General features: G+C 37.4%; 1 protein-coding gene across 9 annotated transcripts in view; it reads left to right on the top strand.

Annotated features, from left to right (window-relative positions):
• Positions 1-22,125, top strand: part of CHM (CHM Rab escort protein) — a 555,159-nt gene that overhangs the window by 66,505 nt on the left and 466,529 nt on the right. For all 9 annotated transcript variants that reach the window (XR_008914554.1, XR_008914555.1, XR_008914556.1 and 6 more), the window contains one exon: positions 8,535-8,889. Coding sequence is in view for 5 of the 9 variants with exons in the window: in XM_056808972.1 (XP_056664950.1) it covers positions 8,535-8,889 (355 nt within the window). In the remaining 4 variants the exon portion in view is untranslated. The remainder of the gene's footprint in view (positions 1-8,534; positions 8,890-22,125) is intronic.

A 22,125-nucleotide genomic window follows, 5' to 3' on the forward strand; every position in this document is an offset into this window, starting at 1 on the left:
ACTTTCACTGAGACTTGGATAGCAGGATCCAGCCCGTGAGGCTGTCTTGCCCGCCCTGAGGGTTGCTGTTGTTTCGACCAGCTCTCTGCAGCGGAAGCCCCAGGCAGTAACTTTCACCGGGACTGTAGAAGTCCCTGAGGGTTCTGCTCTCTGAGCCCTGCCGGGCTGCGGCTTCCGGGAGCCTTGGACTCTGCGCTCCTACCCCTGAGGTCCGAGGGATCTCGGGTTCTGGCTTTTAAGGGGAGCCGTACCTTTTGATCCGGGTCCAGGTCCAGGAGGAGGGTTCCCAGGGTCTGTGCTGTTGATCGTTTTGAATTTCGGCGCCTTAGGAGCTTATCGTTTGAGATCGGTCGGGAAGGGTTTTCAGGAGATCTGAGCTTTAGCTTTCTCTAAGCCGCCATCTTAACCGGAAGTCCCCAATTTTCTCTCTTTTTAAAAAAATTCTTGGGGGTAGCTGGGTGACTCAGTAGATTGAGATTCAGGCCTAGAGATAGGAGGTCCTGGGTTCAGATCTGGCCTCAGACACTTCTTAGCTGTGACCCTGGGAAAGTCTCTTAACCCTCATTGCCTAGCCCTTACCACTCTTCTGTCTTAAAACCAATACACAGTGGTGACTCTAAGACAGAAGGTAAGGGTTTAAAAAAATCTTCATTGTATGGGATGACTTTCAGGGGGTGGGGGAGGCAGAAGGATTTAGGGAAAAAAATTTAACCTATACAAAACTAAAGAAGATCACTAAAAAGTTTTTTAAGTGATAATTGATAACTGTGGAGAGAATCCATTTCATTTGAGGAAGGTGTTGAGAAGCAAGAAAAATGAGTGGAGAGGAAGTAAAAATCAGTAGAGACAGCTTTTTTTGGAGTTTGTGAAAGGAAAGAGGAATGTAGGATGATAGCATGAGGAAGAGTTTCATGGAAGAAATGATTTCTTAAGTTCAGGAGGCCTGAGTTTATTGAAGGAAGGAATGAATCCATGGATAGGGACAGTGTTTGGAGATTAGAGAGAGTATAATAATGTGTTAATGAGATGGATGAATGAAAAGCATTTATTAAACACTTCTTATGTACAGAAGGCTGTTCTGAGCCTGGGTATGCAAATAGAAATGCAAGTTACTTCTAGTTGTATAGGCTCTTACATTTTCATTGTGGGAAACAACATAGGAGGTTTCAGCTACAAGTCACATTGGAAGGCCTCTTGTTCCTTAGGGTATAGCAACAAAACAGATGGTAATGCATTCTTTAATGTAGCTTCTATTGAGAAAACCATGTTTCTGCTGCTAAGTCATTTTACAGTGCCAAGGACTTGGGTGGGGGGTGAACTGTCTTTTCTGGCTCTTTGCTGACTATGGCTATTTGAGACAAGGCAGGGTAAGGGCCATGCTGCTGTACTTTTAGAGGCAAGTGACAGATCAAATCTCCACAAAAGTTGCTCTCATAGATGACACCTATGGGAGCCATGCTTGGGGCCTTGGGTGGTGGGAGCAACATTAATATTCCCTGGGCTCTTGGGCATACCTGCCCAGTGGTGGCAGGTGATCAGTGATTGGTATTGGTGGTAGCTGGGAGGGCAGGCTCCTTCTCCACTAAAGTTACTCCTCTAGTTGATGGGGAACAGGGTGGGAAATAAGACCAGTGTTCTGAGAAACTTAGACTGAGTCTCTTGCCTGGTGAATTCTCACTGTAAGCATTGGATTACTAGGGGATGTAGTATTCACATTGGTTGAGGTGACTTTATCTGCTTGTGCTATGCCATTTCCCGAATCCCCCTCATGTCTGTCCTATCTGTAGTGGTCATGGTGGAGGTTGTAGATCCTTTCTCCAGAGTGTGTTCCCCTGGATGGATGGCCATAGTTTTGATAAAGAACATGAGAAAAGATGAAATCAAGGGCCCAGGTTTGGAAAAGGGTTGTTTTGGTTAGAAGAAAGATCATTATTTCATCACACTGGAGTAAAGAAACAGAAAATGAAATATGAGGACTTTGTGAGATACAGGGAAGGGGAGAAGAAGGAGCTTATGGCAAATAGCCTTGAATTTCTCGGAAGCAACATCTTTTGCTAAGAAGATGGATGGGAGGTTTGAGGAGACATGGTAAATTTTGGAGTTATCTCCTATAAGAAGTTTGATAGAGAATCAAGGAGAAATAAAAGAATCACTTACTGAACTGAGAGCCCAGTTACGATTAGATAATAGAATTTTATGGCAGACCCAGTGAGCATGATTATGTGCTATGAGGAGGCAAAGAGTAGAATAGGCAGCCTGCTTGGGGACGGAGTTTAGAAGATGTGAACAAGGAAAGGACAGAGAGGCAAGGGAACGTGAGAGTAGAATGCAATATTGAATTGGTTAAGTGTTAAAAGGTCAGAACTGGGAAAGGAAGAGAGTGAAGTCAGAGCAGAGGTGCTAAGCATGACAAGATACTGAGGTGTGGAGCAAGCAGAGATGATGGTTATGACAGAACAAATTTATGAGGAATAAGCCATAGGAAGAGATGGAATAATAGGAAATCGTGGTTTGATTAAAGGGATTTCAGAATTATTAATCATGGTGGTAGAACAGTTGTGGGTAATGATGATCAAGGGACCATTCAGGTAACTTTTCAGTAAGTGGCAGAATCAAATTTTAAATCCAGGCCCTCTATCTCCAAACACAGCTTTTTAAAATTTCATTTTTATGTCACTTCCCCCTCTCCTAGATCTTTTCAGGCAAAACAATCTCAATTCTCTTACTTATTCTCCTTGTTGTGGTGAATGAGAAACAGGCAATACCACCCACTATATACACCTTAAGAGATCCTGCTCAGGGTGAAAAGTCTACTTCCTTAGAACTAGGTATCTGATATGATTGATCTAATTGATCTATTCTAATTGCTTAGGTTCAGGGGCTAATGGAATTCTTCTCAAGAATTCTTAGAGGTGAGAATAAAATTGTGAATATTCAGACTTAAAAATACAGATTTTAGGTTAGGGTATCCTAAAAATTTTATCCTCCTTTTTCTAAAATCTAGACTTTAGTTCCATTAGTATAGGTCTTTCTGGTATGAAAATTCTCTTTGCTGAAGCATACTGGCAATTTCTCTGTAACTGATAGCGTTAAAATGTTGCTTGGGACTCTTAGAGGTAAAACAACTTACCAGAGTCATCTTTAGTAGCCATCAGAAACAGGACTTGAATCCATGTTTTCCTTAATCCAAAGCTATCTATCTGTTATGCTAGTCTGCCTTTTGCCTGGGCCACCCCATACAAATTAGGCTAGCTTTTCCTTAGAATTTATTGAAATGGTCCTAGAGATTTTATTGACTCAGAGAACCGAATACTTAGGCTGTTGACTGATGGTCACTTCTGGTCACCTGAGTACAAAAAACCCCAGGAGGAGCTCTAGTCTTTCTCTGAGGCTTGTCTGGCAAACAGTGATGTGTAACTCAGAGGCCTGGAGCTTCACAAAGCTGAGTTGAGTTATATTTTCCATGCTTATCCTTGCCTTGTCATTTATTGCTAAGTAAATATCCTTTTGTTAACTGTTCAGTGACCTACAAGTATATCATTTCATTCCAATATTCAGCCTAAAATGCCAGTGGTACTGGCCCAAATCAGGCTTAACCCAGATTAAAGAAACATTTTCATCAATAAAAAAAGAGAAAGAAAAGATTGATTAATTGAGCATACAACAACAGCAAAAAAAACTAGAAAAGCAACATATCAAAAACTCCAAGTAAGTATACAAAATCTGAAAATCAAAAAAAGATAAAAATGAAAAGAAAAAGTTCAATTGATAAATTTAGTAGATTTTAAAAGAAAACTAAAATGTAGATAAACTATTAGCTAATTTGATAAAAAAGAGTAAAACTATATGGCTACAATCAAAAATAGAAAGCAAAATCAATATTTACAAAAACATCCAAATAACTCAGAATAATGAATGAGAAATAATTTAACTAATCCATTCTCAAAAAAGGAAATTAAGCAAGTCATAAGTGAATTTCCAAATTTTAAAAACAAAACACAACCATAGGATCAGGATGGATTTAAGAGTGATTTCTGTCAAGCATTTAAATAATAACTCCAGTATTAAAATGATTGTTTTTAAAAACAGGCAAAGAAGAGATCCTACCAAACTGCTTTTATGAGATAAATTTTAAAACCTCATACCTTAAGCAGGGACAATTATTTCTCATAGTAATCCCATCAAGTAGACAAGACAGGTAATATAATATTTGCCTTATTTTATGAATGGGGAAATGGAGGCTCAAGAAATCTCTGTGGCTTACCTAGGACTTCATCCTAGTACCTCTGTGTTTTTTTTTCTCTAATGCTTGCTACTAGGACACTCTTTGTTGTGACATTTTAGTAAAATGACCAGAGAATTCTAGAAGAAACAAATATTTTGTTTCTTGGTATTCATGTGAGTTCTTTTCTTCTTTAATCACTCCTTTTGCTGCAGCATTGAGTACATTTTAGTATGGCACTTTATAGTCATTGCTACTATAATTTTTAAGATCCTGAATGCCTAGTTGGAATTAGTTGAATTTTTTCTGTTTTCTGATTTTTCTTGCTTTCTCTAAAGTAATGAATCTTTATTGCAATTTGTATACAAAAGTATTCCAAATGTGTTTAATTACCATCTGTCTACATACCCCTAGAGTTGGTCCTTTGAGGGATATAAAACATGAAAACAATCCCTGCCCTAGATATTAATGATCTAGTTGGGAAGATTAATTCTATTCATTGCACATTTGTTAAATTGGCACTATGCATAGGCTAGAAAAATATGTTTCTTTCCCTCATGGCACTTACAATCTAGTATGGGGAAATATCTCATATGATGAGGAATGAGTATCTATAACCCTAGGTTCCAAGTTGGAGCAGCATCAGTATGAGTATATATAGCCCAGCTCTACCACACAACTCTTCCAAACAGATCTAGAAAGTGCACTAGACTGAGTCCTGGTCAAAAAATCTAAGAAAAAATCACAGTGCATTATTTTTTGAGTCCAGATCAGCATAGGGAGACAGACATAGAGATCCCAGAATAATAGACATAAAGTCTAGCCAGGAAAGGAACATTCTAACTCAGGGAGAGCCTGTTCACCAGGGCAAGAGGAGATCCTAAATCCTGAACAGAGGAACCTAAACTTGATAAAATAGCTACCAACTGTCAGTTCTTTTGCAGACTATCCAGTCTTGAGACACAGATCTAGGGCTGATGAAGGAGGGAACTTGTAGCTAGGAGTGAAATTCCAGAGAAAAGAGTCATGGACTTTAAATGGCTTACCAAGCAATAATAGTTGTTTGAAAAATAAATTTAATTTAATTTTAAAATATAGATAAGAAGGAAGGTAGTCAAATGGGAAGTGGTGGTAATTTTCAGATATCTCTGAGAAGGGGTTGATATCTAAGATATATAGACAATAAAGAGGAATGACACCAAAATACATTCCAAATAGAGAAGTACTTAAAAGCTTGAATAGGGACAGCTGGATGGCTCAGTGGATTGAGAGCTAGACCCAGAGACAGAAGGCCCTAGAGTCAAATCTGGCCTTATATACTTCCTAGCTGTGTGACTCTGGGCAAGTCACTTAACCCTCATTGCCTAGCCCTTATTGCTCTTCTGTTTTGGAACTAATACTTAGTATTGATTCTAAGATGGAAGCTAAGGGTTTTAAGGGAAAAAAAGTTTGGATAAACAGTTCTCAAAAGAAGCCTAAAAGTAATTTACCATCCATATGAAAGTTCCAAATCAGTAAACAAACTTTTATTAAGTGCTTACTATGTTGCCAGGCATGTTGTGAAGCACTGGGATTAAAAAGAAAGGTAAAAGATAGTACCTGTTTTCTATGACCTCACAGCCAAATGGATTTTTCTGATGTATCGGTTAGTTGTTTTTGATGTTTTTTTGAGGTGTAAAATTGATTTTGCCTGTTTTTTCTTCTCATCTTTTAAAAATTATTTGTTATGGGGGCAGCTGGGTAGCTCAGTGGATTGAGAGCCAGGCCTAGAGATGGGAGGTCCTAGGTTCAAATGTGGCCTCAGCCACTTCCTAGCTGTGTGACCCTGGACAAGTCATTTCACCCCCATTGCCTAGCCCTTACCACGCTTCTGCCTTGGAGCCAATACACAGTATTGACTCGAAGATGGAAGGTAAGGGTTTTAAAATTAAAAAAACATATTTGTTATAAAAATTGGCTCTTTGAGAGAAGAAAAAGGGAAAGGGTGCAGGGAAAATGTAGATGACGTAAAAGACAAAATATATCAATGAACTTTAAAAAAAAAGCAATATATAGGTATGTATGCATACACATATACACACACAAAAGCAGTAAAGAACAGTTACAGATCAAGATGTGAATATAGAGTATGAATTGCATGTATAAATATTGAAGAAATTGGAAATAATTATAGAAAGATTAGCATGGAGTAAAGTTAGGAAAGATTAGGTTGGATAAAGCAGAAAACTTGATTGAGAGATAGAGAATCTGGAGTCAAATCCTGACCTGGATACCTGGTACCTGACCTCATGACCTTGAGCAAGTCACTTGACTCCTCTAATTCCTGGGTTTCTTGGTAGGCAAAATGAAGTTTTTTTAAATGACCTCTATGACCCCTTCCAGTTCTAAGTCTGTGATTCTCTGTTTCTAAGACTTCAGTGGAAGAGAACTTTGAGTTGAATCTTGAAGTAACTAGTAGACCTAAATTGTCAAAGACATGAAAGGGGAAAGCTGCCTAAGAAGGAATGACTTAAGCCATTGACCTGACCTGTCTAGAGCAGATGAGTTCTCTTAGAGAATAGCTAGAAATGAAGTGTTTTTGTGATGGTTGTAGTAATTGGAGGGGTAGAAGAAGCTTTTACAGAAAGCTTTTCTCAATCTTGCTTAATTTTGGTGTCTCCATTCTCTTTACTATTTCCTTTTTATCCTGAATTTAGCTTGCATTGAATATATTTGTTTGTATGTTGTCTCCCCCTTTAGATCATTAGTTCCTTGAGGGAAGGGAATGTCCTTTGCCTCTTGTATTCCTAATGCTTAGTACAGTGCTTGGAACATAGTGATTAATAAATGTTTATGTATTGATTGATAGAGAGAAGGAAAGGGAAAAGGAGGTATGGGCTTAAACTGCACTAGTTCCCTGGTGACACATATTTTATTCATCTTTATTTCTGCCATTTTCATCATTTTTATTTACTGTTTCCCATTCCTCGAACTCTCTCCCTCCTCACCTACACCTTCTGCCTTCCTTCAAATCCCAGCTAAAATCCCACCTACAAGAAGCCTTCCTTAGACTTCTTTAATGCTAACTCCTTTCCTCTGAGACTCCACAATTTATATTGTGTATAGTTGGTTTGTATATAGTTATACATAGTTGCTTGTATTCCCCCATTAGAATGTGGGCTCTTTGAGAGCAAGGATTGTTTTTTGCCTTTCTACATAGCACTTAGAACAGTGCCTAGTATATAGTAGGAACTTAATAAATGTTGGTTGACTGATTGACCACCAGCACCCAGCACAGCAGATACTTGACAAATATTACTTGAATTCTTTATTTGGGACTTGCAGCAAAATTATGCTAGACACTGAAGCAATTGGATAATTTGATAAAATACTGTTTTCCTGCCAGTGTTACGTAGGGATTAGGTATATCTGGGAAATACTGTTTGTCATATACTAATCAGAGTTCTTGATTCAGTAGTCCGGACATATTTGGTGAGGATTGATATTAAGGATGATAACTAGGAAAATGAGCTTAACAGTATAGAAAAATTTGCTAGGAATAGAATGGCCAGATAAGATCCAAGGAGGAAAAAAACCCTTTGACCATCTATTGTTGGTAAAGAAGTTAGGAAAGATTTTTATTTTTTATTATCCTCAGAAAAGACACGGAATTAGATACAAAGACAATCCCTATCCTTACCTTTTAGAAGTGTTTATATGTCTATATGTGTATATTCACATACATATATGAGTACACATAATAATGCATTATATATCATCACACCTGTACAAACATACTATGTACATATATATGTCTATACTCATGTGTGTATATATGCATCTATAGAAACATGTGTGCATGTGGCAGTGGCTATGTGTATGTATATACTATATGCATGTTTGTGTATATATGGCAATTGTTCCCCAAATACAAATGTAGACTTTTACAGATAATAACCTATTTGATTTTCCACAAAAAACCTATTTAAGTACAGTGGAGAAAGCATTATATTTGGAGTTAGAGGAGTTGGGTTCCAATCCTCCTTGTATCATTGCCTGGTTTTGTGACCTTAAGTGAATGATTTCCCTTCTTGTCTTTATTTTCCTCTGTTGTAAAATGAGGAGTTTGGATTAGAAGGCTTTTGTGATCTCTTCTCACACCATTATCTCATGATCCTATGGAATATATTTAGGACTCTTTAGTACCAAAGAAGGCAAGGAAAGTTAGTTGTGATGAAATTACCGTAGATGAAGCATGTTTATAAAAATTTCCTGATTTAAGTTGCTATTTTGACATTAGGCTTATTGCTGAATATTGCTATTTCTCATTTAGTCAGGAGTCAGATGAACATGTTGAAGAACTTGGTGTTGTGCAGAAAAATCCGACCTCTGTGACGTCTGCTAGCTCAAATGACCCTCTGGACTCGATGGGCACAGCTTGCTCTGATACGTCTGAATTAACAGCACAGCTCAGTGAGCCAGATACAGCACAAGAAGTACCCAAAGGAGATATGCCACTGGGGAATGAAAACTGTGGTGGTGATGCGGAGTGTAGCCAATCACCTCTGGAACAGGAAAAAGCTGAAAATGTACCTGTAGAAGATGTTGATTCAACCAAGAAGAATAGGATTACTTACTCCCAAATTGTTAAAGAAGGCAGGAGATTTAATATTGATTTGACCTCAAAGGTAGGCACTAATTTTACCTATCTTATCATAGGCTAGTGCTTACTTTTAATTGATTAAATATAATTTGAAGGCCTGTAAGTCCAATTTCCACTGGAAAAGGGAGGTAAAGCATTTCTTTTGTAAAGAGATGATAGCATGGTCAGACAACTAGTAAATATCAGAGCCAGGAGTCAGCCAATCACTCAACAAGTTTTTATCATTCCCTCATTATGTGCCAGGCTCTACACTAGGCTTTGAGGTTATAAGTTCTACTTGCAAGAAGCTTATATTCTACTAAGAGAATCAAAGATATATGAAAATATATGCAACCTAAATATAAGATGAATCAATATTAATATATACAGTCATTAAATACAGAATAGCAAAGGAGTGAGGGCACTGACAGTTGGGGGGATTGGGAAAAGCTTCATGTGGAGTGTAATGTTTGAGCTGTGTCTTAAAGAAGAAGGGGGTTCTCTGAGGGAGGGCATTCCATGTTTGGGAGATAACTAGTACAAGGGGATATGTGGTGTTATCTATGAGGATCAGAGGAGTCCAGTTAGACTGGATCACAGAGTGTAGGAGGGAAAATAATGTTCCATTAGAACACAAAGATAGATTGAGACTAGGCTGTTTAAGGTTTTAAAAGTTAAGCAGAGGAATTTTTATTTGATCCTAGCATCAAGAAGTCAGATATGAACTTAACAAAAATTACTTTGGTAGCAGTGTATAGAATGAACTGGAGACGTAAGACTTTTAATGCAAGGAGACCAATTCAGAGACTGTTTCAATAATCTAGGTGAGAAGTGACAAGACCCTGAACTAAAATTATAACTCTGTGAATAGAGTGAAGGGGTTGGATAAGAAAGGTGTTGTGGAAGTAGAAACATCACAATATGGCACCTGGGGAATGGAATAAGGATGGCAGAGTGAGATGAAACATTAGAGTCTAGCTCATTACCCAGTAGCTCCTTAACAAGAGAATGTACCAGATTGAATTATGATTAGGAAATCCAAGAAGAAATCATGAGGCATTGTTTTTGACTAAGGCAGCTTAGGAAGACATAGGGATCTGTGGACTCTGGAGAGGGAATGTGGCCAGAAGTGCATGGCTGTGGTAGTGGCAGCTGGGAGCATTCTAGTACCCAGGAACTGAACAAGAGGTGAGATATGGCACCTGAAAGAGATCTCAGGGGAACCCTGAGCAAGTGCTGGGTACAAGAACATGTAGTATCTGACAGCCCTGTTACATCATATCCAGTGCCAAGTAACAAATTCAAGGTGGAGAACAATATGGTCATGAGTACTAGCCCTAGTTTTGACTGAGCATGGAACAAGTTCCAGGAAGCACACGGTAGCTGTGTGAGTGGCTCTGATCAAAAGAGCAAAAAGCACTGTCTCAGACCAAAGAGGAGCCTACAGTTCAGTCTCTGACCCTGCAAGACCTCCTTGTGAATGAGTCTTACAGGCCAATAGTGAATGAGTCTTACAGCTGGTTGTTGAAGATCCCAACCAGAAACAAGCTGATAGATCTAAAGCTGAGTTGGGAAGTTGTAGAACTCAGACAAGGAGAGCAGTGAATAGAACACATATTCCCTTCAGAAGTGTGCAGAGCTCAGCACTAATATAAAGTCCAAAGCCAAGAAATAGAATAGAAGAATTAGCCAACAAAAAGCAAATCCGACCATAGAAAACTACTGTGGTCACAGGGATGTTCAAGACACAAATACAGAAGATGAGCATAACTTGAAAGAATCTACCCCCCAAAAGCCTTAAAGACAAATGCAGTTTGGACATAAATCCAACAAGAACTCCTAGAAGAGTTGAAGAAGTTGCTAAAAATTATTTTAGAAACCAAATGAGAACAATAGAAGAAGGAATGAGAAAAGAGACAAAAGGTAGAGTGGAAGGATATGAAAAGAAAAATAAAAGCTCAGAAAAAGAAGTACAAAGCTTTAATGAAGAAAATAATTCCTTGTGAATTAGAATTGGTCAAATAGAAGCTAATGACTTCATGAGACATTAAGAAATAATAAAACAAAGCCAAAAAAACTGAAAAATAAAGAAGGCTATATGAAATATATCATATGAAGAACAACTGAACTGGACAATAGATCAAGGAGAGATCATTTAAGAATCAATATATTATCTGAAAGCTTTGAATAAGAAAGATCCTAGACATCATATTTTAGAACTCATAAAAGAACAATTTTCCAGATATCTTTAAACCAGAGGGGAAAGTAGAAATTCAAAGAGTCCTTTGGCCACTTCCTGAAGGAAATTGAAGATGAAAATTTTTAAGAATAATTTAGCCCAAATCCAGAGCTCCCAGGTCAAGGAAAAAAACACTGCAGGCAATCAGAAAGAAAGCATTCAAGTATGGAAGGGCAACAGTAAGAATCACATAACATATAGCAGCTACCAATTCAAAGGAGTGGAGAGCTTGGAATATACTATTTTAGAAGACAGAAACACAAGAGTCAAGAGAAGAGTAAAAGAGTAAACATGAGTGAAAATTATAGGAGATTAAACAAGGTTAAACTGTTTATATTTTTAAATGGAAAAAGAATACATATAGCCCCTCTGATCTTTACCATCACCAGAATCCTAGAGGGAGACTAATTAATTAGACAAAAGGCCTGGATTTGATTCCATTACATTTGGATGATCTCAAAAGAAGATTGAATGGAAGTGGAAAAGGAATGCATTGGGAAAAGATATAAGAAAGAAGGAGAATGGAAGAAATTATCTTATATAAATGGGGAATACAAGGAAGAGTTTATAAGCAAGTGGGACCACTGTGGGATGAGAAGTATATGACATTTGAATCTTACTGCTAGCTGAATTGGTTAAAGGAGAAACAAATATACATATGTACAGTTGGGGACAGAAACATGGCTTTACCTAGAAGGCAAATTGAGAGAAAAGAGGTCAAGAAAAAGTGAGTAATATGTAGGAGGAAAGATTATGGAAGGCATTTGTTGTTGTTCAGTTGTGTCTGACTTCGTGACTACATTTGGGGTTTTCTTGGCAAAGATACTGGAGTGGTTTGCCATTTCCTTTTGCAGCTCATTTTATAGAAGATGAAGTGAGGCAAACAGGGTTAAGTGATTTGCCCAAAGTAATGTAGCTAATAAGTGCCTGAGCCAGATTTGAACTTAATCTTCTTGATTTCAAGTCTAGGGCTCTATCCAATGTGCCACCTAGCTTCAGGGGAGGCATTAGTCAGAAGTAAAAAAGAAAAAACAGGGAGAAAGAGAAGGAAATGAATAAAAGAATAGGATGACAGGAAATATCAGATCTCAGACTATACTACAAAGCTGTAGTCATTGAAACAATCTGGTATTGGGTGAGAAATAAAGAGATTGATTAGTGAAAGAAATTAGGTACTCAGTATACAGAAGCAAATTAACAGTTACTTAGTATTTGGTAAAACCCAAAGATCCCAATTATTGGGTCAAGAATTCACTGACAAACACTGCTAGGAAAATTGGAAGGTAGTCTTACAGAAACTAGAACATTTCACACTGTGTACCAAGAAAAGTTTGAAATAATTGCGTGATTTAGACATGGTATAATATTATAGGCAAATTAGTGGAGCAGGGAAGAAATTATCTGTCAGATCTCTGAACAGTAGAAGAATTTATGACCAAATGAGATAGAGATGCTTAATAAGGAAGCAAAATGGGGGGCAGCTGGGTAGCTCAATGGATTAAGAGCCAGGCCTAGAGACAGGAGGCCCTAGGTTCAAATCTGCCCTCAGACACTTCCCAACTGTGTGACCCTGGGCAAGTCACTTAACCCCCATTGCCTAGCCCTTACCACTCTTCTTCTTTGGAACCAATACACAGTATTGATTCCACAACAGAAGATAAGGGTTTATTAAAAAAAGATAAAAAATAAGGATGCAAAATGGGTAAGTTTTTTGTAATATAGCTACTTCTCTTTATTGTTTTTAAAAAATTTTATTTGGTCAATTTAGAACATTATTCCTTGGATACAAGAATCATATTCTTTTCCTCCCTCCCCTCCCCACACCCTTCCCGTAGCCGACACACAATTCCATTAGGTATTACATGTGCCCTTGATCAGAACCTATTTCCATGTTGTTGATGTTTGCACTACAATGTTCATTTAGAGTTTATATCCCCAATCATATCCCCCTTGACCCATGTAATCAAGCAGTTGTTTTTCTTCTGTGTTTCTACTCCCACAGTTTTCCCTCTGAATGTGGATAGTGTTCTTTTTCCTAGATCCCTCCGGGTTGTTCTGTATCACTGCATTGCCACTAATGGAGAAGTCCATGACATTCGATTGTATCACAATGTATCAGTCTGTGTACAATGTTCTCCTGGTTCTGCTCCTCTTGCTCTGCATCAATTCCTGGAGGTCATTCCAGTTCACATGGAATTCCTCCAGTTCATTATTCCTTTGAGCACAATAGTATTCCATCACCAACAGATACCACAATTTGTTCAGCCATTCCCCAATCAGAGGGCATCCCCCCCATTTTCCAATTTTTTGCCACCACAAAGAGTGAAACTATGAATATTCTTGTACAAGTCTTTTTCCTTATTATCTCTTTGGGATATAAACCCAGCAGTGCTATGACTGGATCAAAGGGCGGACAGGCTCTCTTTGGGCATAGTTTCAGATTGCCTTCCAGAATAGTTGGATCAATTCACAACTCTACCAGCAACACATTAATGTCCCAATTTTGCCACATCCCCTCCAACATTTATTACTTTCATTTACTGTCATGTTAGTCAATCTGCTAGGTGTGAGGTGGTACCTCAGAGTTGTTTTGATTTTCTTCTCTAATAATAAGAGATTTAGAACACTTTTTCATGTTCTTATTAATAGTTTTGATTTCTTTATCTGAAAATTACCTATTTATGTCCCTTGCACATTGATCAATTGGGAAATGGCTTGATTTGTTGTATAATTGATTTAGATCTTTATAAATTGGAGTAATTAGACCTTTGTCAGAGGTTTTTGTTATGAAGATTTTCCCCCAATTTGTTGCTTTCCTTCTAATTTTGGTTGCATTGGTTTTGTTTGTACAAAAACTTTTTAATTTAATGTATTCAAAATTATCTATTTTGCATTTTGTAATTTTTTCTAACTCTTGCTTGGTCTTAAAAATCTTTCCTTTCCCAAAGATCTGACAAGTATACTATTCTGTGTTCACCTAATTTACTCATAGCTTCCTTCTTTATATTCAAGTCATTCACCCATTCTGAGTTTATCTTGGTGTAGGGTGTGAGATGTTGATCCAATCTCAATCTCTCCCGTTCTGTCTTCCAATTTTCCCAGCACTTTTTATCGAATAGTCTATTTTTGTCCCAAAAGCTGGGATCTTTGGGCTTATCATAGACTGTCTTGCTGAGGTCACTTACCCCAAGTCTATTCCACTGATCCTCCTTTCTGTCTCTTAGCCAGTACCATATTGTTTTGATGACCACTACTTTATAGTATAGTTTGAAATCTAGTACTGCTAGGCCCCCTTCCTTCACATTTTTTTCATGACTTCCCTGGATATCCTTGATCTTTTGTTCTTCCGGATGAACTTTGTTATGTTTTTTTTTCTAATTCAGTAAAAAGTTTCTTGGTGGTTCGATGGATTTGGCACTAAATAAATAAATTAGTTTGGCTAGGATTGTCATTTCTATTATGTTAGCTTGTCCTACCCATGAGCAGTTAATGTTTTTCCAATTGTTTAGACCTAGTTTTAATTGTGAGGAAAGTGTTTTGTAGTTATGTTTTTATAGTTCCTGTGTTTGTCTTGGCTGATAGATCCCTAAGTATTTTATATTGTCTCGTGTGACTTTAAATGGAATTTCTCTTTCTAATTCTTTTTAATATTTTATTTGATCATTTCCAAGCATTATTCATTAAAGACATAGATCATTTTCTTTTCCTCCCCCCCGCCATAGCCGACGCGTAAATCCACTGGGCATTACATGTTTTCTTGATTTGAATCCATTGCTATGTTGATAATATTTGCATTAGAGTGTTCATTTAGAGTCTCTCCTCTGTCATGTCCCGTCAACCGCTGTATTCAGGCAATTGCTTTTCCTCGGTGTTTCTACTTCCACAATTTATCCTCTGCTTATGAATGGTGTTTTTTTCTCCTAGATCCCTGCAAATTGTTCTGGGACATTACACCGCCACTAATGGAGAAGTCCATTACGTTCGATTATACCACAGTGTATTAGTCTCTGTGTACAATGTTCTCCTGGTTCTGCTCCTCTCGCTCTGCATCACTTCCTGGAGGTTGTTCCAGTCTCCATGGAACTCCTCCACTTTATTATTCCTTTTAGCACAATAGTATTCCATCACCAACATATACCACAATTTGTTCAGCCATTCCCCAATTGATGGGCATCCCCTCGTTTTCCAGTTTTTGGCCACCACAAAGAGCGCAGCTATGAATATTTTTGTACAAGTCTTTTTGTCCATTATCTCTTTGGGGTACAGACCCAGCAGTGCTATGGCTGGGTCAAAGGGTAGATATTCTTTTGTCGCCCTTTGGGCATAGTTCCAAATTGCCCTCCAGAATGGTTGGATCAGTTCACAACTCCACCAGCAATGAATTAATGTCCCTACTTTGCCACATCCCCTACAGCATTCATTATTACTTTTCTTTGCTGTAATGTTAGCCAATCTGCTAGGTGTGAGGTGATACCTCAGAGTTGTTTTGATTTGCATCTCTCTGATTATAAGAGATTTAGTGCACTTCTTCATGTGCTCATTAATAGTTTTGATTTCTTTATCTGAGAACTGCCTATCCATGTCCCTTGCCCATTTATCAATTGGAGAATGGCTTGATTTTTTGTACAGTTGATTTAGCTCTTTATAAATTTGAGTAATTAAACCTTTGTCAGAGGTTTCTATGAAGATTTTTTCCCAGTTTGTTGTTTCCCTTCTGATTTTAGTTACATTGGTTTTGTTTGTACAAAAGCTTTTTAATTTGATGTAGTCAAAATTATTTATTTTACATTTTGTGATTCTTTCTATCTCTTGCTTGGTTTTAAAGTCTTTCCCCTCCCAAAGGTCTGACATGTATACTATTCTGTGTTTCACCCAATTTACTTATGGTTTCCTTCTTTATGTTTAAGTCACTCACCCATTTTGAATTTATCTTGGTGTAGGGTGTGAGGTGTTGATCTATTCCTAGTCTCTCCCACACTGTCTTCCAATTTTCCCAGCAGTTTTTATCAAATAGTGGATTTTTGTCCCAAAAGCTGGGATCTTTGGGTTTATCGTATACTGTCTTGCTGAGGTCCCTTGCCCCCAGTCTATTCCACTGATCTTCCTTTCTATTTCTTAGCCAGTACCAAATTGTTTTGTTGACTGCTGCTTTGTAATATAGTTTTAGGTCAGGGACTGCAAGGCCCCCATCATATGTGTTTTTTTTTTCATTATTACCCTGGATATCCTTGATCTTTTGTTCCTCCAAATGAACTTTGTTATGGTTTTTTCTAAATCAGTGAAGAAGTATTTTGGTAGTTCAATGGGTATGGCACTAAATAGATAAATAAGTTTGGATAGGATGGTCATTTTTATTATATTGACTCATCCTATCCATGAGCAGTTAATGTTTTTCCATTTGTTCAAGTCTAGTTTTAGTTGTGTAGCGAGTGTTTTGTAGTTGTGTTCATATAGTTCCTGTGTTTGTCTTGGCAGATAGATTCCTAGGTATTTTATTTTGTCTAAGGTGATTTTGAATGGGATTTCTCTTTCTAGTTCTTGCTGCTGAGCTGTGTTGGAGATATATAGAAAAGCTGATGATTTATGTGGGTTTTTTTTTTGTATCCTGCAACTTTGCTAAAGTTGTTGATGATTTCAATTAGCTTTTTGGTTGAATCTCTAGGATTCTTTTTTTTTTTTTAAATATATTTTATTTGATCATTTCCAAGCATTATTCGTTAAAGACATAGATCATTTTCTTTTCCGCCCCCGACCCCCATAGCCAACGCGTAAGTCCACTGGGCATTAGATGTTTTCTTGATTTGAACCCATTGCTTTGTTGATAGTATTTGCATTAGAGTGTTCATTTAGAGTCTATCCTCTGTCATGTCCCCTCAACCTCTGTATTCAGGCAGTTGCTTTTTCTCGGTGTTTCCACTCCCATAGTTTATCCTTTGCTTATGAATGGTGTTTTTTTCTCCTGGATCCCTGCAAGTTGTTCAGGGACATTACACCGCCACTAATGGAGAAGTCCATTACGTTCAATTATACCACAGTGTATTAGTCTCTGTGTACAATGTTCTCCTGGTTCTGCTCCTCTCGCTCTGCATCACTTCCTGGAGGTTGTTCCAGTCTCCATGGAACTTCTCCACTTTATTATTCCTTTTAGCACAATAGTACTCCATCACCAACATATACCACACTTTGTTCAGCCATTCCCCAATTGATGGGCATCCCCTCGTTTTCCAGTTTTGGGCCACCACAAAGAGCGCAGCTATGAATATTTTTGTACAAGTCTTTGTGTCCATTATCTCTATGGGGTACAGACCCAGCAGTGCTATGGCTGGGTCAAAGGGTAGATATTCTTTTGTCGCCCTTTGGGCATAGTTCCAAATTGCCCTCCAGAATGGTTGGATCAGTTCACAGCTCCACCAGCAATGAATTAATGTCCCTATTTTGCCACATCCCCTACAGCATTCATTACTTTCCTTTGCTGTTATGTTAGCCAATCTGCTAGGTGTGAGGTGATACCTCAGAGTTGTTTTGATTTGCATCTCTCTGATTATAAGAGATGTAGAACACTTCTTCATGTGCTTGTTAATAGTTTTGATTTATTTATCTGAGAACTGCCTATCCATTTCCCTTGCCCATTTATCAATTGGAGAATGGCTTGATTTTTTGTACAATTGATTTAGCTCATTATAAATATGAGTAATTAAACCTTTGTCAGAGGTTTCTATGAAGATTTTTTCCCAATTTGTTGTTTCCCTTCTGATTTTAGTTATATTGGTTTTGTTTGTACAAAAGCTTTTTAGTTTGATGTAGTCAAAATTATTTATTTTACATTTTGTGATTCTTTCTATATCTTGCTTGGTTTTAAAGCCTTTCCCCTCCCAAAGGTCTGACATGTATACTATTCTATGTTTACCCAATTTACTTATGGTTTCCTTCTTTAAGTCACTCACCCATTTTGAATTTATCTTGGTGTAGGGTGTGAGGTGTTGATCTATTCCTAGTCTCTCCCACACTGTCTTCCAATTTTCCCAGCAGTTTTTATCGAATAGTGGATTTTTGTCCCAAAAGCTGGGGTCTTTGGGTTTATCGTATACTGTCTTGCTGAGGTCGCTTTCCCCCAGTCTATTCCACTGATCTTCCTTTCTGTTTCTTAGCCAGTACCAAATTGTTTTGATGACTGCTGCTTTGTAATATAGTTTTAGGTCAGGGACTGCAAGGCCCCCATCATATGTGTTTTTTTTTTCATTATTTCCCTGGATATCCTTGATCTTTTGTTCTTCCAAATGAACTTTGTTATGGTTTTTTCTAAATCAGTGAAGAAGTATTTTGGTAGTTCAATGGGTATGGCACTAAATAGATAAATAAGTTTGGGTAGGATGGTCATTTTTATTATATTGGCTCGTCCTATCCATGAGCAGTTAATGTTTTTCCATTTGTTCAAGTCTAGTTTTAGTTGTGTGGCGAGTGTTTTGTAGTTGTGTTCATATAGTTCCTGTGTTTGTCTTGGGAGGTAGATTCCTAGGTATTTTATTTTGTCTAAGGTGATTTTGAATGGGATTTCTCTTTCTAGTTCTTGCTGCTGAGCTGTGTTGGAGATATATAGAAAAGCTGATGATTTATGTGGGTTTATTTTGTATCCTGCAACTTTGCTAAAGTTGTTGATTATTTCAATTAGCTTTTTGGTTGAATCTCTAGGATTCTTTAAGTAGACCATCATGTCATCCGCAAAGAGTGATAACTTGGTCTCCTCCTTGCCTATTTTGATGCCTTCAATTCCTTTATCTTCTCTAATTGCTACTGCTAGTGTTTCTAGTACAATGTCAAATAGTAGAGGTGATAATGGGCATCCTTGTTTCACTCCTGATCTTATTGGGAATGCATCTAGTTTATCCCCATTGCAGATGATATTAGCTGTTGGTTTTAGATATATACTGTTTATTATTTTTAGGAATGACCCTTCTATTCCTATGCTTTCTAGTGTTTTTAATAGGAATGGGTGTTGTATTTTATCAAAGGCTTTTTCTGCATCTATTGAAATAATCATGTGGTTCTTGCTAGTTTGCTTGTTGATGTGGTCAATTATGTGGATGGTTTTCCTAATGTTGAACCAGCCCTGCATCCCTGGTATGAATCCTACTTGATCATGGTGAATGATCCTTCTGATCACTTGCTGGAGTCTTTTTGCTAGTATCCTATTTAAGATTTTTTCATCTATATTCATTAGGGAGATTGGCCTATAGTTTTCTTTCTCTGTTTTTGACCTGCCTGGTTTTGGAATCAGTGCCATGTTTGTGTCGTAAAAGGAGTTTGGTAGAACTCCCTCTTTGCTTATTATGTCAAATAGTTTGTGTAGTATTGGGATTAACTGTTCTCTGAATGTTTGATAGAATTCACAGGTGAATCCATCAGGCCCTGGGGATTTTTTCTTAGGAAGTTCTTTGATGGCTTGTTGGATTTCAATTTCTGATATGGGATTATTTAGGAATTCTATTTCCTCTTCTGTTAGTCTAGGCAGTTTGTATTTTTGTATATATTCATCCATTTCTCCTAAATTGGTGTATTTATTGCCATATAATTGGGCAAAGTAATTTCTAATGATTGCCTTAATTTCCTCCTCATTGGAGGTGCTGTCCCCCTTTTCATCTTTAATGCTGTGAATTTGCTTTTCTTCCTTCCTTTTTTTAATTAGATTGACCAGTACCTTGTATATTTTGTTTGTTTTTTCAAAGTACCAGCTTCTTGTCTCATTTATTAAATCAATAGTTCTATCACTTTCGATTTTATTAATTTCTCCCTTAATTTTTAGGATTTCTAATTTGGTTTTCTGCTGGGGGTTTTTAATTTGATCGCTTTCCAGTTTTTTCATTTGCATTTCCAATTGATTGATCTCTGCTCTCCCTTGTTTGTTAATATAAGCATTCAGGGATATGAATTTACCTCTGATTACCGCTTTGGCTGCATCCCACAAGGTTTGAAAGGATGTTTCGCCATTGTCATTTTCCTCAATGAAATTATTAATTGTTTCTATGATTTCTTCTTTAACTAAAAGGTTTTGGAGTATCATATTGTTTAATTTCCAATTGGTTTTAGATTTGGTTTTCCATGTACCATTACTAATCATTATTTTTATTGCCTTGTGATCTGAGAAGGCTGCATTCATTATTTCTGCTTTTCTGCATTTGTGTGCTATGTTTCTGTGACCTAATGTATGGTCAATTTTTGTGAATGTGCCATGTGGTGCTGAGAAGAAGGTGTATTCCTCTTTATTCCTATTTATTTTTCTCCATATGTCTATTAATTCTAATTTTTCTAAGATTTCATTCACTTCTTTTACCTCTTTCTTATTTATTTTTTGATTTGATTTATCTAAATTTGATAATGGTTGGTTTAAGTCTCCCACTAGTATGGTTTTATTGTCTATTTCTTCCTTCAATTCTCCTAGTTTCTCCATTAGAAATTTGGGTGCTATATTATTTGGTGCATACATATTGATTAATGATATTTCCTCATTGTCTATAGTCCCTTTTAACAAAATATAATTACCTTCCCTATCCTTTTTGATCAGGTCTATTTTTGCATTGGCTTTATCAGATATCATGATTACCACTCCTGCCTTCTTTCTATCAGTTGAAGCCCAGAAGATCTTACTCCATCCTTTAATTCTGACCTTGTGGGTGTCACCCCGCCTCATGTGTGTTTCTTGAAGACAACATATGGTAGGGTTTTGGATTCTAATCCATTCTGCTATTCGTTTACGTTTTATGGGTGAGTTCATCCCATTCACGTTGAAAGTTATGATTGTCATTTGTGGACTCCCTGGCATTTTGATTGCCTTCCCTAATTCTAACCTTTTCTTCTTCGGCTCTACCTTTTAGTCCAGTGATTTACTTTGAAACAGTCCCCCTTGTCCCCTCCCTTGATGTTTCCCTTTTTAGTCCCTCCCTTTTTGTTCCCTCCCCCTCCCCCCTCTCTTTCCCTCCCTTTTTGTTTTCCCTCTCCCCCTTCCCCCCTTGGTTTTCCCTTCTCCCTACCCTTGTTGGGTAAGATAGAATTCAAGATCTCAATGGATCTGGATGTTTTTCCCTCTCAGAGTTGATTTCCCTGAGATTAAGGTTTAAGTAAAAAAAAACCCTCTCTTCCTCTCCTCCTTATAGGAGTTTTCTTCCCCTCCCCTTCCCATGTGAATCTTTGTGTGAGAAAGATTATTCTATTTGGTCTTTCTTTACCCCCTATTTACACATTACATTTTCCCCACATGTTAGTATACACAGATTTATAGAAATGTAGTCCTTATAGAAGAGAGTTTGAATAAAAGAAGAAGATAACATTTTTCTCCTTTCCCTTTTCCTTAATATTTACCTTTTCAGGTATTCCTTGCTCTTTGTTTTTCAATATCAAACTTTCCACAGAGCTCTGGTCTTTTCTTTGCAAAAAGTTGGAAATCTTCTATTTTGTTGAATGTCCATACTTTCCCTTGGAAGTATATAGTCAGTTTTGCTGGATAGCTGATTCTTGGTTGAAGACCCAGCTCTCTTGCCTTTCTGAAGATCATGTTCCATGCCTTACGATCATTCAGAGTAGAATTTGCAAGGTCTTGTGTGACCCTGATTGGCATTCCTTTATATCTAAATTGTCTTTTTCTGGCTTCCTGTAGGATTTTTTTCTTTTGTTTGAGAGCTTTGGAATTTGGCAATTGAATTCCTGGGAGTTGTCTTTTGGGGTTTTAGTGTAGAAGGTGTTTTGTGAGCTCTGTCAGTGACTGTATTACCCCCTTGTTCTAGAATCTCTGGGCAATTTTCTTTGATTATATCTTGTATCACGATGTCGAGTTTGGTGTTTATTTCTGGCTTTTCTGGAAGTCCAATTATTTTTAAATTATCTCTTCTCCCTCTATTTTCCAGATCTGTCACTTTGTCAGTGAGATATTTTATGTTCTCTTCTAATTTCTTGGTATTTTGGCTTTGCTTTATTAATTCTTGCTCTTTTACAAGATCGTTGTCTTCCAGTTGCCTGATTCTGGCCTTTAAAGCCTGGTTTTCCTTTTCAGTT

This window comes from Monodelphis domestica, chromosome X (assembly GCF_027887165.1).
Source record: "Monodelphis domestica isolate mMonDom1 chromosome X, mMonDom1.pri, whole genome shotgun sequence".
Taxonomy (NCBI): Eukaryota; Metazoa; Chordata; class Mammalia; order Didelphimorphia; family Didelphidae; genus Monodelphis; species Monodelphis domestica.